This window comes from Desmodus rotundus, chromosome 8 (genome assembly GCF_022682495.2).
Source record: "Desmodus rotundus isolate HL8 chromosome 8, HLdesRot8A.1, whole genome shotgun sequence".
NCBI classification, from domain to species: Eukaryota; Metazoa; Chordata; class Mammalia; order Chiroptera; family Phyllostomidae; genus Desmodus; species Desmodus rotundus.
Window position 1 is genome coordinate 27,046,484 of NC_071394.1, and position 17,754 is coordinate 27,064,237.

At 41.0% G+C, this 17,754-nt stretch overlaps 1 protein-coding gene across 1 annotated transcript in view; it reads right to left on the reverse strand.

The window, feature by feature from the left end:
* Positions 1-17,754, reverse strand: part of SPAG1 (sperm associated antigen 1) — a 48,025-nt gene that overhangs the window by 16,875 nt on the left and 13,396 nt on the right. The window contains exons 9-12 of the mRNA XM_053930005.1: positions 15,097-15,203; positions 12,829-12,988; positions 6,230-6,625; positions 5,792-5,891 (exon numbers count right to left, since the gene is read on the reverse strand). Of these exons, the coding sequence (XP_053785980.1) occupies positions 5,792-5,891; positions 6,230-6,625; positions 12,829-12,988; positions 15,097-15,203 (763 nt within the window). The remainder of the gene's footprint in view (positions 1-5,791; positions 5,892-6,229; positions 6,626-12,828; positions 12,989-15,096; positions 15,204-17,754) is intronic.

Below are 17,754 nucleotides of genomic sequence, written 5' to 3' on the forward strand. Positions count from 1 at the left end.
ACCTGTGGTTACTTCCTTTCTTTGAAACCAGTACCAAAGCACTTTGGCATTTACTTACTGTTTTCCCCACTGAGACTGAGTTCCCTGGCAGCAGGCAGTGTGCCTCACCCCCCTATACCCTCCCCACCCATCCTACTCCCCTCCTCCCGATATACCCTCCCCCACCCCTCCCCTACACTCTAATAGAGCCCACTATGGCACCAGGCACAGCGCAGGCTTTCAACAGATCCTTGTTATTGAGGGATTGAAAGGGAAATTTTTATTTGTACCTATGTATTTAATAAGGCACCTTAGCACAGAACCACATAAACTTGCATCACTGTTTGAAAATCAGCTCTCTAAAACTCAGCGCAATTTATTACGATTCACCTGCAGCCAAAGGACTTCAAAACTAGACCAGATGTAATCAAGGAAGCGTACAATGATTTCTTTAAGTCATTAATTTTCATCTTGCACTTGTCTATGAAGTATTTTCAATATCACTAGAGATATATTTCAAGGTTATTTCCCTTGGTTTTGTTTGAAGTAACTGTTCAAAGCTACTTACTTCACTACTTTGTACTTCACTATATTCTGAAATAAAGCATACAATCGAGATTGCATTTGTGAGTGAAAACTACTGTGCCTCATTTTACTAGAATTAGCCGAAACTGTAAAGAAGTGCTCCGTGCAGAGATGCTATGAAGAGCCTACTCTCTACATGATGCGCCAATGGGTGTGCACCAGGCAGTCCACGTTGGAGACTGCAGGTTTGCTCTCCTGATTAACTCTTATGCTGCAAGCAATTTACATACCGGATAGCGGACTTGCTTCAGGGGAAGAATGAGCAAGGGCTGCTTTACTTTTTCCCCCAGTAGTCTTAGAGATCTACTGTCTAGTCCTGTCTACAGTGACCTGGCAAGATGGGAGCTCTGATCAAACATCTGCCACAAGCTCGTCACTGTAGGCTTTCTCATCTAGTCTCACAGCAAGCCTGCAAGGTAAATAGTCACATGTTCATTTTGCACATCAGTGCTTTGGAACTGAAGCTCCATGAAGGCAAGGGAATTCCCAGTGCCTAGATCAACACCAGGGCCGCAGGACACCCTCTTCAGAGCCTACACTCTTTCTACCACAAACACACACGAAACACTACAAATAAAAGAACTCGAAGTCACCTGCCACTCAGACTCCCTATCTTCACAGCGCAGACACTCAGCTGCACACGTGGGTGTGCCCCTCGTCTCTGGACACAGGAGGTGTTCTAGAAATGGCCTTAGCTTCATTGCTCTGAAAAATAGCCAGTCTTGCTCTGCCTCCGTGTTAGCATTGGGAGGAGGAGTTTGTACTGGGTCTTAAATTTTTGTCTATTAATAGTTATGTGTTACTTTTGTAAGCTCTAAACATTATTTAAACTAAAATTAAAATCAAGTAAAAACACTTAAACACTAGAAAACAGACCCCTGGGCACCAGTGTCCATCACCTGTACCACTGCCTCAAATCTAGCGTAGCTCAACGCTCAGGGGATGAGTGACGACACGGACAGCCACGTGACCACTCCCATTCACTAGCCTTCCAAAATCGAAGGCACTATTTATCCACCCAAGGTAAACCTGAGGTAGGCTTGGAATCTAAAATTGAGTAAGACGATGTTAATTTTTAGCATTGCCCAGCCTAGTCAATGCAAGGTTTTTTTTCTCTTTAACCACAATCCTAAAAATAAATATAAGCTTATTCATGGAAATTCCACAATGAAAAAAAAAAGGCATCCATTCATGAAAATAAACACAGAGAACTTTTAAACCAGAGCTTATACAAAAGCTTAACTATTCAAGTTCACACCACTAAGACCCTAAAGAGTCATCTAATTTCACGTCTGCCAGAGAACAGCAAAGATGAACAAAAGCACAGAATTACTAGACACCATTCATCTGTACTGAGTCCGTCAAAATATCCTCAATGGAACGTCACTGAAAGATTTTTGGTGTTCTTTAAATAACCCCAAAAGTTTCCCTGATTGATGGGGAAAGTGAAGGTTTTTTTTGAAAAAAACAAAACTGAAAAACAATTACGGGAATAGAAGTAATTTCTAGAACGAAAGTCTTAAACTTTTGCTTAGGCCTCATAACCCTGTTTCACGGGTTCCCTGGAAGCCTAAAAGAGGAACACGGAGGTGCTGTGGTGGGGAGAGAGGGGCAGGGCCGGAGCCCCTCCAACCCTCCCCACAGCAATTCTCTAGAGATGCCCCCCAGAGACACCTCTGAGGAAGCGCTTAGGAGTAGGCCTGGGAGTCTGGACATTTAAAACCGGGTACTTTTACCCCAATTGCACGCCAAGTTATTTTTATAGGTAAATCCATGAAAGTTAATTCATAGGTTTCCCTCTCCCCTTTACTTGAATTCTGTCCCCATGAGTTTTTCTTCTTCTGTTTGACTCCTGCGACCACTTGCCTCATGGAACACACAGCAACTCTCCAAGGGCCAAACATAATTAACTGAAAAACAGGCTTCCTTTAAAATGCATGCAATCTTTCTAAAGTGAAAGTACTTATATTTCCGCTAGTAAATGATTCCTAGATCATACAAATTTAAATGCATCCATTTTTCAACATGTTTGCAATGGCAAATCATGGGTTCTCTGGCGTTACGACGAGTCTGAGAGTCAATGCTCCGGAGTAAAATCACTGCGCGCCCCTTGTGCTGGTACTCGCATGCCAGGTACCAAAGAAAACATCTTAGGAAGCGGGTCTCTGTCCACAGAGACCTCCAGGTCAGTGCTGACCAACACAGCGGGATTCCTAGGAGGCCCTTCCTCAGCACCACCCACCTCCTGCCCCAGGGCGCCATCTCTCCCTCCATACAAACCTCCACTCTAGCCTCCCGGACACCATGGCTAGCATCCCATCTCTGACCTCCCCCGGGTCTACGAGGAAACACAAATTCCAACAGCAAGTGCCTGCCCCCTTAAACAATCTCACTTAAGGACAAAGTGAGTCCACTGTTTTAGCCCTGTCTGTAAGGGTCCCAAGTTTTAAATCAAGAGTCCTAAATTCACTCAACGTAGGAATACCTAAGGCAAGTCTGAAGGGTAATGTATTAGCAACAGACACCTAAGGTGAAAGTTTTGAAGGAAGACAAAGTTTTGCCACCCCCAAAATTGTGCCTTTTGCGATATTGATGTTAAGCTGGTTATTAAGAAACAAAAGCATCAGAAAAAAACCTTTGACCCTCCCCTCTTTCCTGCTCAAGAGATTCAGATAGAAAAACCTGCTCTGGAGAAAAATATCTTAACAACTCACCTTAGCCTAATTTCGACTATGTGAGATAGATAGGAAGGCCTCAAGCGGGGGGCTGTTTACTAGATCCCCCCCACCCCGTGTCTGCCTGTTTCCGGGTTGCCTAGCAAATATTTACCTGCCATGTGTGTTCCACTCCCCCCATTTCTTTGTCCAAAATGACATATACACCCAATGTTACCTCACTGTCTTTGGAATTTTCATGCTGTGTGAATCCCCCATGCACATGTATTAAAATTTGATTTGCTCCTATTATCTGCCTCTGTTAATTTGATTATTAGCCCAGGTAGAAGAACTTAGAAGGTAAAAGGAATTTTTTTGTTGTTGTTTTAGCCCTCTCACAGGTTCTTGGCTGCAAATCCCAATGTGCCTGATACTCTGCAAATTAACATAGTCTTTTTGGTTAGTTATGGGTAGTGGAAAATGTTTAACATCCAGCTCTCCCGGGAAAAAAAGAAGCCCAGATTTATTGCATTTGCCAATTTTCATGGTATTAGTACTCCAACCATGGCGGACTTCAAGCTACCCACCTGACTTCATTCGACCAGCTCACAAAATCCTGAAAATGTAACAATAATTAGCTAGTGTGAGCTACTACAATAATGGATGGGGTCTAAAGTCAGGCCAGAGTGAATATAAATATTATTTATTTAAAATTTGAATATGCAAATTTGGCAAAAATCAGAGTACCTCAAGCCCTTCTTTAAAACTGTAGATGCAGAAACTAATGAGTCTGAAATTGCTACTACCAATGAAAAAAATCGTTCACCTTATTGTCGGGGTGTCCATATAAGTTAGTGTCCAGGCTAGGGCTTCTGAGAGTGAAGGGGGTGATATTAATAATTATACCAGACAAAAGGAGTAAGCCAGGACTGTTAAGGGCAAACCAGGACATACAACTTTTTTTTTAATTTATTTTTTTGGAGAGAGGGGAAGGGATGGAGAAAGAGAGGGGAAGAAAATGGACTGGTTGCCTCTCCCACGCACCACAACAGGGGAAGCGAGGCCCGCAGCCCAGGCATGTGCCCTGACTGGAATCAACTGACATCCTTTCACTTTGCCTGACGATGCCCAGCCAACTGAATCGATTTATTTTTTAGATTCACTAATAGTAGTAGCTCCTTTCCAAAGGACTCCTGAGAAAGGCTTATTACTTCATTGTAAAAAAACCACTTTTTATTCATGTAAATATGTTCCCCTATCTCAGCAGGTAACTGGCAGAGCACCATGGGGGACGGCTGTGCTTGAGGGTTGCAGAGCTGTGGAAAACATGGTCCCTGACCTCACAGAGCTTACAATCCCATGCAGTGAATGACACAAGAACCCACGTGTGAGAGTGACAGTGCAGGTAGTACAGACATGAAGATGAGCAGGGAGGCTGAAGGCAACCGGGCAGGCAGAGAGCAGGGGGCTGCTGAGCAGGAATTTGTGGACGAAGGTGGGGCTACCTACTAACTGACAAACTCAGAGACCTAAAGTAACCACAAAGGATGGTGTGAAATTAAAACTTTGTAAGTAAAAGCAGTGCCAGTGTGGGGTAGTTTTCCTAGTGGCATTTTTCCCTCACAAAGGTGGATCTTCACCTTAACTGAGCCTGTCTATTGGCTTTTTGCATCTACAGTAACACACCTCCATAATGTCAGAGTAATCCTTCTTTTTCCAGACCTATCAGGGCACAATCTCCCAACAGAGCAGAGACCACAAATCCCCTCATGTTGTTATGATTGTGTTAATTGTGAACTCTTAAGTATCCCACACCTGCCTGTGTAAAAGAAGTTTGTTTATTCTTTTTAGTTTTTATCCAATCCCAGAGATGTCCCTGCTTCGCTTTCTCCCTAATCTATCATCAATGGATTTCATGTAACCACCTTACGTCTTCCCCTTTGATTCTGATGTATAAAATTAGTGGTAAAATTGCCATTTTCCGGAGCATTTTCTCAATCCCTTGAGATTTTGCTTCCCGGCAATTGTCGTCAGTTTGGCTCAAAAAACCATAAACATTCTTACAGGTTTGGACGTTTCTTATGTTGACAGATTTCAGAAGCAAAGGTGTGCAGAGCACATTACAGACAGTGGACCAAACAGGAGCAGAAAGCTTGTTTCGGGGGCAATATGGCGACAGAGGAGTTTGTGACTATCTGGAAGACCATTCTGAGCTAGTGAACACCTGTTTGAAACAGTCTGCACCAAACAGGGCTTCAGGAAGTTTTTCTGATGCCACAGTGGATTGGAGGAGGCAGAGAGAGTAGTGAGATGTCTTCTCCAGTGGTCCAGGACTGACATAAAATGAGCATGAATTAAGGTGGTAACAGTGGAAATGAAAAATATTTGCACAATCTGCTATAACTGTTCAGATATATGCAAGAGAAGAATTTGAGTTGTATGCATTAATCACTTAACATACCTTAAAACTTAAGAAATTAGAATCATGCAGAAAACTTGGAAAAGCAGTAAATACTGCATTCACCACCTTGAAATGGTAACCATCTCGACAAACCTGAACACCAGCACTTTACCTGTTACAATCTTGAATGCAGCCACTGCAGTTTCCTTCCTTTAGGTAACATGCTGCTCTATTTGAATATAAGATACTTAGATCATCTGCACTTCCACTTCCTAAAAGCACATTCAATTAAACACAGTTAAAATCCATTAGCGAAATGAGGCTCCCCAGAATCCCAAGACTGCGGGCTCCAACGGCAGGCACTGCAGTCCTACGGGCCGCCGTGAACGCAGCGAGCGCTCCGAGGAGCAGCGAGCGTCCGCAGCGGCCACGGGGGGCGACCGATGACGGGCGAGCGAGCCTCACAGTCCGCATTCCAAGATACAGACTGAGCCTGCAGGTCCAGTCCCGCGCCGCCGGGAAGGAATGTACAGACACGGCGTACATTCCTGCGGGTCCCGCCACGTTCAGCGGGAGGTTCCGGGGAGCCCGCGGGGCGCAGCTCGCCTACCTGCTGGCTCCAGCTGCGCTATCGCCGCCGAGTACTCGAGCGCCGCCTCGGCGAACTGCCCGACTTTGAACAGCTCGTTGCCCCGACTCTTCGGGCCCGACGGGCCGACCGGGGCGGCGGGGGCGGGCGGCGGCGCGCCAGGCGCAGGGGACGCGCCGGCCGCCACCGGGTCTCGGGCGCCCCTGCTGCTGCCCGGGTGCCCGTTGGCGCCGGCCGCGGTCGCCGGGGCCCGCGGGCCGCCCCGATGGTCCGCGCCGGCCGCTGGCGAGCGGCCCCTCCGCGGCGCGCCCTTCTCCGGCCGCTGGCCGGCCTCGCGTTTGCCCGTCAGCTTCTTCTGGATGTTGCCCATGGCGCGCAGCTCCGCGGCGCGCGCGGCTCCCGCCGGCTCCGCGGCCTCTGTGGGAAGTGGATGCGGGAAGTGAGTGTTTGCATCATCAGGAGGAACTACCGCGGCGGCCGCGGGGGTGCCCGGCGCGGAGGCGCGGCGCCGGCGCCCGCTGGGCGGGTCGCGGGGCAGCCGCGCGGGCCCGCCCTCCCCGTCCGAGTTCCGCGGCTCGCGCGCCGTCGGGGCCGGTCCGCCCCGAACGTGTGCCCCGGGTCCGCGTGCGCCGGTCCCCTGGGGCTTCCCGGGCGGTGGACGGAAGCCAACCCCGTGTTTAACCCTTTAAACACTGAAGGGCTTGGGACTTGATAGCCAGCATCTCAAAATCATTCCTTCATCGCAGCCAAAAGGCAAAGGCAGGTCGTACAAAGTACGTGCTTTTCTTCCATTTACAATTTACGAAGGAATGAATGAAGTTACTAAAACCTGAATACAAAAAAAAGTCGCACCCAAGATTAAGGTACCCTTTCCTTACGTTAAAGGACTAGGAGAAAAAGATCTCTTGACAGAAAAATAAAGTTCAAGAGACTTTAAGTCATTTTAAAGTGAACTTAGCAAAGAAGTCATAAAATAAGCACCTAATTTTAAAAGAGCCTTTAGAAGACTAAGTTTTCCATTACAAGGCCTTATTCAGACTTTCAGGTATTAATCATAGCCTTAATTGATTATTGAGCCCACTGTTTTTCAATATAAAATGATGCATAAATATTTCATTGATGGGTGTCTTATCAATATTTCATACAAGCCAGTTTATCATTTTGTGAAAGAAAACAAAAAAAACACCACAGGCCCAATGTCACTTGTGCTAAAAGCTCACCAAACCTAGATTTAATACCTGATCCAATGCAGCTTCAAACTCGCCGGGGACCGTAATCTTGATCAATCGGGTTGGAACGGTTGTTGTCAAGCACCACTATGGTGACCTGTCAGTGGGTCCTCTCATCCCCTCCTCTACAAAGAAGAGTCAATCTGCACAAAAACTCTCCCCAATTTTCCTTCCCCACGAAGAAAATATGTCCTGGCCCCCAAATAACCCTTTCTTTTCTTTCACCAAGAGCTCCCTTGCCCCACCCAGCTTCCTGTAAAAACCTTCCATTTTGTACAACTCCTAGGAGCATCCTTCTAGTTGCTAGATGGGATGCTGCCCAGCTGAAGAATTGCTTAATTAAAGCCAACTAGATCTTCACATTTTCTTGGATGAATTATGGGTTTGTTTGTTGTTTTGAAGCAACTTCAAACCACTGTTAAAAATGCACTTAAATACCGAGACTTCCAAGCTTTTCCTTTTAACAAGTTCTGATCTGAGTTTTAATGGATATATTTGGATATATTTTCCATTATGTTTCATGAATGGTGAAGCCATGATTTGAAGCATAAAGACAGAGGGCATGGAAAACCACAAGTGTTTAAATAAAAATCAGTGGATGGCCACCTTAAAGCCAGCACCGATTGTAAAAAACACACTAATAAATATAGTTTTCTCTACAGTGGAATAATGTTCACTTTCGAATCACTAACCAAAAGGAGGTTAAATATTAAAGCAATAAAAGATTTTATAATAGTAATGAATACCCAGATTGAATCCAGTAGGATTGTTAGAGCAAGGCTTCAGTCTTCATCTGGCATCTGCTACTCAAGTCCCCCCCCAGAACAGAAGTGGATGGAAGCATAAGTCAACGTCAGCAGAAACAATGGACAACTTAATATTACTGTGCATCCCCTTGTATGTCATCCTCTCATGTTTGAGCGATGCTATTACTAAATAGCTACAGTTTACCTAGAACTTCATGTAGGTCAAGACCTTCACATACATTATCGTAACCTTCATACCAAGTAGTACTTCATCCCCACTTTACAAATGAGGCAACAGAGACACAAGAAAGTAGCTAAGGAATTTCCTCCAGCACAGAGAGCTAGAAACCCCAGCAAAACTGGGATTCAAATGAAATGAACTGAATGCATAGCCATACCTCTTTCCTTAAGGTGGAAATGTCCCTGAACACCTTTGCCAGTCTCTGTAAAGGTAAGCAGAGGCCACAACACGAAAGTCCTGTGAGTCATGTTAGGTATTGCGCTACCTGTAGGGCATTCCAGAGAAGTTGTTCAGGAGGTGGCTCCAAATGTAGATCAGAGGAGTGGCCTTATCTAGAGACACTGACATGGGAGATGCCGGCATATAAAGAATCCCTGAAGTTTGGACGTGGATTGGGTCGCTCATAGCTTCCAAAGGATCCCTGAGAAATACTAATTCTTAAAGGACGATCACAGGAATGATCTCCAATAGATATGGAGGAGAACCTAGAAATGAGAGAAAAACCAGGAGGGCACACTGCCTCAGAAACCAAGCAGAAAGAGTATTTAGGGAGAAAGGTGTCAGCAGTAACAAATGCCAAAGGAAATAATAGCCACCAGTGTCATTTGCACAGGGACCGAAGAGAACCATTAGATCTAAAGACCACGACGACTTCAGTAGCCTTGAAGGGTAGTTTGGGTAGTTGGTGGGTGCAAAAGTCCTCAACAAAACGCAAGCAAACCAAATCTAGTAGCATATAAAAGGGTTACACACCATGACCAAGTGGAATTTATCTCAGGAATGGAAGAGTGGTTCAACGGCAGAAAATCTGTGCAACAGACCACATTAATAGAACAAGGGGGGGAATCACGTGATCATATTGAACTGAAAAGGCATTTGACAAAATCCAACACCGTTCTATGATAAAATCACTCAAAAAACTAGGAACAGAAGTGAAATCTCTCAACATGAAGTACATTTATGAAAAACTCACTGCTAACATTATACTCAGTGGCTCAGTCCTGAGAGCTTTCCCCTGAACCACAGCTACTCAACGTTATGGTGGCAGTTTTACCTGATCAATAACCTGGCAAGAAAAAGAAAGAAAAGGCATCCATATGGGACAGGAAGAAATAAAATTATCTCTCTTCATAGATGATATAACTATAGATAGATTCTTTAGGATTACATATATGTTATATATAATACAATTTAACATGATTATATATAATATATAATTTAACATAATTATACATATGTTACATATACATGTAATATATCTATTACAAAGTATAATTTATAATTATATACTTATAGATTTAATTGTAATTATATAGTATATAAAATATAATTATAATTTATTATTGTTATATATTAAATATGTATATATGCATTCCCAAAGAATACATACACACACACATACTAATAGAGCTAATAAGCAAATTCAGCAATGTTACAAGGTACAAGGCCAACATACAAAAATCAGTGATTTCTACGCACTGTTAATGAATGATCCAAAAAGAAATTAGAATAATAATTCCATTTACAATAGCATCCAAAGGAATAAATACTCAGGAATAAATTTAACAAGAAGGTGAAGGACTTGTACACGGAAAAGTATAAAACATTGCCAAAAGAAATTAAATAAGTGGAAAGATACTTGTTGGTCATAGATAGGAAGACTCTATGTTGTTAAGATATCAATACTACCCAAAGTGATCTACAGATTCAATATAATCCCTATCAAAATTCCATAGACCTTTTGCAGAAATAGAAAAACTGATCTTCAAATTCATCTGGAATTCCAAAATACCCACACAATCTTGAAAAAGAAGAAAAAAATCAAAGGAATCACGCTTCTGATTTCAAAACTTACTAAAAACTACAGTAATCAAAACAGAGTGGTACCAGCATTGGGATAGCTATGTAGACCAATAGAATAGAATTGAAGGGTCCAGTAATAAATTCATACATTTATGGCCAATTGATTTTTTTCATCCTCACCCAAGGATATGTTTATTGATTTTAAAGAGAAAGGAAGGAAGAGAGAGCGAAAGAGAAATATCCACGTGAAAGAGGAACATCGATTGGTAGGCTTCCGTGTGCATCCCAAACAGGGATCTGCAACCTACGCATGTGCTCTCACCAGGGATGGGATCTGCCACCGTTTTATTTTAAGGGATGATGTTCTAGAGCCACCAGGCCAGAGCTGGCCCATTGATTTTTTTTTTAATTTTTATATTGATTTTAGAGTGGGGAAGGGAGAGAAAAAGAGAAATACTGATTTGTTGCTGCACTTATCTATGCATTCATTGGTTGATTCTCCTATGTGCCCTGACTGGGGATCGAACCCCCAACCTTGGCACATCAGAACGACACTCTAACCAACTGAGCTACCCAGCCAGGGCTGGCTCATTGATTTATGACGAAGGTGTCAAGTCCATTCAATAAGGAAAGAATAGTCTCTTTAACAAATGACGTTGGGACAACTGGATTTCCACATGCTAGAACAAACAAACAAGCAAGCAAACAAGCAACTAAGTAGGACTCCTACCACGATTAATCAAAATAAATCAATGGTCTAAATATTAGCTAAGTCATGAAACTCTCAGAAAAAACATAGAGGGAAATCTGCATGACTTTAGATTTGACAGTGCATTTTATGTATGACACAAAGGCTCAAGTACAAAAGAAAAATAGATAAATTTGACTTTGGCAGAATTTAAAACTTTTGTGCATCAAAGGATATAATCAAGAAAGTAAAAAAGATAACCCACATCTGGAAGAAATTACATGTAAATTGTATATTTGATAAGGGTCTAATATCCAGAATATGTAAAGAACACTTACAATGCAACAATAAAAAGGCAAATAATTTAATTGTAAAATGGGCAAAGGACTTGAATAAACATTTCTCCAAAAAAATATACAAATGGCTAATAAACACATAAAGAGATGGTCAACACAGTAAGAGAAATGGAAATCAAAACCATAAGGAGTTACTACCTTTTACCCACTAGGATGTAATCAAAAGGCAAACCGTTTGCAAGAATGTGGAGAAATCGGAATCCTCAGATATCGCTGGTGGGAATATAAAATGCTGTAGCTACTCTGGAAAACTGTCTGGCAGTTCCTCAAGAAGTTAACATAGAGTTACAATATAACCTGGCATTCCACTCCTACATATATACCCAAGAAAAATAAAAACATGTTCACACACATAAACCTGTAATACTACACCTTGTTCCAGTTAAGATTTTTGATAGTGTTCTTTAATTGTAAGGCACTTGGCTAATTATCTTAAGCTAAATATAAACCCTAAGAACATTAGCTGCCAGAACTTAAAATCTGGTTGAAAAACTTTTTATCTTAATTTCTCCCTTTTTTTATCCTTTTGATGCTTTTCCTTTCTCATCTCTCTCTTGTGTTCTTATTCTCTGTGTCCTCCTCTATCTCTCTCCCTCCTATTCTGTCCCTTTGTCTTTATTCTACCTTAACTGATCATATTTTGACTTGCGTCATATATTTTACACTATATTTTCTGTCATTAAAAACTTAAAACTTTTATTTCTTGTTCTTTATTTTTAATTTAAATGGAATGAATTGAACATTTCCTATTTCTCTTTCTAAATTAAAATATTCTGTCAAATTACTTAAAGTTGACTTTACCTGTGAATGATTTTCAAAATTAATATTTGATATTTCCCCTTGGTTGCTCTTGGGCTTTCAAGAATGGAGAAAAAATCCTCCCCCTCCCCCGCCACAGTCAAATGAGTAGGCAGATCTTTCCCGTGAAAGCTGATGTAACCTTCATTGTTTTCTATTGTAAAGATTAAACTTTATCTAATCTAGAACCTTTTAAAAAATTGTATCAAAAGTGTAATTGCATTAATGAAATGTTTTGAGAGACATGCATAGCAATTTTTTAACAATGCATTCATTTTAGGCAAAGTACACCTCTTTGAAGCCAACACATTTGTTTGCAACCAATAGTTCATAGACAAAACAGTCAGCTAAGAGAGATTTAAGGTTAACTTGCAAATGCTTGGTATCACAGAGACACGGGTATTTGCATTTAAAGATGATAATGAGGAATTAAGTTGAGCATTAGAAAAAGGTGTCAGGTTAAGAAAAATGGGTTTAGGAGATTGTATTAAGAAACAGATGAGCTGTGTTAACTACACATATTGCAGTGATCATTTTGCCATATATGCAAATATCAAATCATGATGTTATACACCTTAAACCAATATAATGTTATATGCCAATAAAAAAAGGAAAAAGAAAAACATGAACTATATTAAGAAAAATATTAAGGAAAAACTTTCTTGTGGATTTACGAGGTAAAGCTATAAAGTTTGATAGACTAACTCATCCTATAAAAAGGTAATATTTTACATAACCAAAAAATAATAAATGTTTTACTCTTATCTCCACTGCCATCTTCATGTTTTCTTTCACTGTCCTTTCCATTTTCATCTTCCGAGTTTTCTACTTCCTGAATAACCATCCTTTTCCCCTTGGTTTGAGTCTTAGATGCAGGTGCAGAATTTTTCAAATCTCTTTCGACCTCTGACAAGGTTTTCTGCAACAGAATCACCATATTAAATAAGATGTTTTCCTTTAAGAAAAAATATGACTATTCTTTCAGCTAAGACTATAAAGCTATTAAAAAGTGAATAATGATAACTAAAATAAGGCTCTTTATAGTGGTCTGTTGATTTTCTTTTTCAAACAACTTTGTTGCTTTGTTTGATTATGATTTAAAAACTTAAAGTGTAACAAGTACGAAAAAGAGAAAAAATTATTTGAAATCCTGCCACTTACATAACCCTATTGGTATTCTGATGATCATACATACAAAGTCTGTCTGGAAAAAGTCCAGCCATTGTTAATATAATGAGAACAGTTTGTGTAACATTGATGTAACCTGGGAACCAAGGAGAGTGGACTGGAATGTGCATGTGTGAACAATGATGACTTCACTGTACTAGTCAGTGGGGGTTGTAGACACTGTTGAGTGAGCATGTGTACTGTGGGGCCATCACATTCAAAATGAATGAGCAAGTACAGCAATGAATCTGGATCAAATTTTGCATGAAGCTTGAACACTCTTCCTCGGAAACTATTTGGATGATTCAGAAGGCCACAGCTATGGGCAACTGGTGACAGGCAGCTTCATCACAACACGCCTGCTCATGTATCACGTCTTATGCAGAGTTTTTTGTCGAAACATCAAATCACCCAGATGACTCAGCCCCACTACAACCCAGATTTGGTGCCCTGTGACTTCTGGCTTTTCCCCAAACTAAAATCACCTTTGAAAGGGAAGAGATTTCAGACCATCATTGAAATTCAGGAAAATATGATGGGGCCGCTGATGGCAATTCCAACAAAGGATTTTGCAGAGTGTTCTGAACAGTGGAAGAGACACTGGGAGAAATCTGTGAGGTCCCAAGGTGACTACTTTGAAGGGGACTGAGGCAACATTGTCCTATGTACAACATTTCTTGTATCTTCTTGAATAAATGTCTCTAATTTTCATAGTATATGACTGGGTACTTTATGGACAGACCTTTTTATATAAAACATACCATTATAAAAAGAAAATACTATGGGGAAAAGATGTGTTCCTAAACTGGGCCCTAAATCTAATCCACTGCAGGCTGACTTGACAAGTGCAGCTGACCCAACAGGGACTTCAGCTGCCATTCAGAGATAGATCACCCAACAGGTATACATGGAAGCAATGAAACATTGTTGGAAGACAGTTCTCCATGGGTTTCTCATTTCTGAATATGTTGTGAACAGAGGAACTAAACAACCTTTGTTCTAGATCATCTTTTTAAGGATGCTTTTACTGAGAACAACTGTGGGAAATAGAATATTTCGCTTCAGAGGAAAGAGCAGGTTTGTTTGCTCTCTGGGGAAATAAAGATAATACTTCCCTCTTATATTGGTTGGGCAGGTTTGCTTGTAGTCCATGAAAGATGGGGTTTTGTAATTTGAGATTCCTCAGCTGTGACACAAATCCACTGAGAGTGCAGCATCTCTCTGGGTCATTCTGTGCCACCCCCATGAGACATGGGAGCCAGGGGAACTGACATGAACTTGAAGCCCATCAGCTTGCTATGCTGTAACAAAGTCCTTTGTGCCTGACCCAGGGGTCTTTATATATTCTTTTAGGCCACCTTGTTAATTTGCAAGTAGGGTAAAATCTCAGAGCCTCTAGTTCTCAACACATATCTCTACTCTTTAGGCCTTACCGCAGGTCTCCCCGAGTGCATATCCAAGTCAGTCTTCTCTCAGTGATACATGATTACCACGTTAATATCAGAGAGAAGCACTCTTTTATGGCCATCACGTTCATGCCTAGTCCCACCCAGGGAATGTATACACTGCTCTGCATAATAAGTTGAAATTAGTTCAAAGAAAATCATGGCCTACAACACTGCAGGAAAGAAAAAAAATAAGTATTTATTCTTCAGAAGTAGGTTTACAGTTTTGAACAATTTAAGAGCTTGCTTTCTTCCACTTCAGAAAGGTGTTAACACCCTGGGGTGTCTGGGATGTACCCACTTTTTAAAGCTGTAACCTAATCTTCAACATCATGTATCCAACAAAATTGATATCACTTTAACATAAATACAGAAACAGCATAGACTTTGGTGAGGAATCACTTTCTGTACTTACTTTGGCCAACTCATTATCAGGTTCAATATCCAGTACTTTACGCAAATCTTCTACTGCTTCCGGGAGCTTGTTTTGATGTTTATATGTAGTGGCACGGCGCAGAAGAGCTGGAAATTTACCAAAATAAAAGTTGTATTTTTTTAACACATGGCATTATGGTTACCACATTTCTCAAGTGGAAGAATGTAAGTAGCACAGAACAGTTTAGGATGCAATTGTGCAAAGCTCAGCCACAACCATTTCCATATTGTTGCACATGTAGAAAATGATCCAGAGGTAAACAGAGCCTGCCCTCTCCAACAACCTGGCCCTTTGGCAGCCCCAGGCCCTGCCAGTTCCTGCAAGGGCTGAGAGACTCCAGGCTTCAACCCTTCAGAGGCACCACGCTGTGCTGAACTATTGGGGGGCTTGTCAGTAAACAATAATGTTTGCATCCTTATAATCATCGCGAGTATATTTCATCACTTTATGAAAACTTTGAAAATCATTTATTCACATTTAGTACATACTGACCAGCACCTGGTTCAGAATAGGGGATTAGTAGTGAAGTCTTTATAGCAAGCTCTAAAATGACTAGGAGGAGGTATTTCACACCGGTAACTGAGAGAATCCTGAGGATTAAGTCGGCTGGTTCTGAAATCGAGTACTTTGGGAATTTGCATCAGATTTTTTTAAAGGTTTCAGTGTATAATTTAATAATTATTCAATCCTGAAAAAAAAAGCCTTTCCACTCCCATCATTATCCATTATATATGAGACAACATTGTGTAATAAGTCATTGTTTTGAAAACAATCTGGCTTGGTAAGTGTGAAAAGTAATAAATTTATAACTATGTTTTAATATGCTATTTTAAAACATAAATTTGACCAATTTGATGGTAGTCTTAAAATGAACCATGGAAGTCTAAAGGACAAATCATTTTGTCATATATTTTACCAAAACTGTAACAGTATATTTTAAGTACAAGTTTAGCCATTACTATTATCAGTCAGATTTCAGAAGGGAATGTCCATAAAGAGATATTTATGATATAATAATTATTTTTTAAACTATTTTTGAAATAATGTTATATTTACAGAAAAGTTGCAAAGACAATATGGAGAGTTCTCATATAGGTTCACCCAGCTTTCCCTAATGCTGACATCTTACGTAACTATGGTGTATTTGCCAAAACAGAGAAATTAACATTGGTACAGTACTATTAACTAAACTATCAACTTTATATGGATTTTACCAATTTTTCCACTAATTTTTCCTTTTTCTATTTTAGAATAGGATCCGATACTACATTGCATTTAAAACAATTATCTTTTAAATAAAAGTTAAGTTTTAGAGAGGAAGTTACTTATTCACTTAAAGAAACATAAGACTTCTTAATGTTTTATGGCCATACTCACTACTAGATACAGCTCTGTAAAATTTGTTTTTTAAATACTGAAGATTCTGGTGCTTAAGAAACTACTCCGACAAGTTAGAATGAAAACACAAGGCCATTCTAGTGGAAGAAGTGTAGCAGAGTGGTTGAACATAGGCCCTGAAATCTGTTGTCCAGTGTTGAGTCCTGGCTCTGCCATTTGCTAGCTGTGTGAACTTGGGTGAGTTGCTTAATCTTTCTATGCTTCAGTTCCCACCTTTTAAAAATGAGGGTACTAATAATATTATCTGCACCTCTATTGTGAAAAATCACGGGTTAGCACATGTAAAGTGCGTGGCACAGGGCCTGGTACAGTGGTGGTGTGGGCCCGTCACGAGATTGTCACACCTTCAGCAGGCGCCTGCCTAAAGCTGGGAGCCCACCCCTACTCTGTGACACAGACAAAATACAGGCACAAGGTGATGGTACTGATGAAACAAGGACAATGCATGCCAGTGACAGTTGGGGCTGATGTTCCAGGGTTCTCCCACCAGCACCTCCACGGTTTCTGCCTGCCCATGTTAGTAGGTACAAAAGGTACATCACATGTGAAAGATTATATTTGTTCGAGTCCAAAATTGTTTAAAGAAAGAGAATGAGTCCATTTTCATTTATGCTACTCCCTCTTGGAAGGACTCCTTCTTGATGGCAGAAATGGAGAGTGGAGTCTGACGTGCATGCTTTGGCTTGGACCACGGCAAGGTGGTGCGGCCACTGAGCCAGGAAATCGGATTGGAGTGCAGGTTTTGGTGGAAATAGGTAGTCGATTTTGGACATGTTTAATTCAGAATGTCTAGGGATATATGATAGGTGGCAATGCCCACAAAGCAGCTAGGAGAAGGTGCTAGAGCTTTGGTGAGGGCTTCTTACTTTATTATTAAATATCAGAAAATCTGTATTAAATTATACCTAAATATTTTTTGGATGAAAAGTCACAGTTCAATAAGCCAGTTAGAAAAAAGATAAACACTACGATCCCACTTATGTGAGATAGCTAGTATAGTGAAATCACAGAGAAAGAAAGTAGAATGGTGGCTCGGAGTATGGGGGAGGGAAGCAGAGAGAGTTATTGGTTATTACAAATAGAGTTTCAGTTTTACAAGGTGAAAAAGTTCTAGAGATGGATGGTAGTGATGACTGCACAACAATACCACTCACTAAACTGTGTACTTAAAAAGGATTAAGGTGATAAGTTTTGCCCTGGCTGTGTAGCTCAGTTGGTTAGAGCGTTGTCCCAATACAC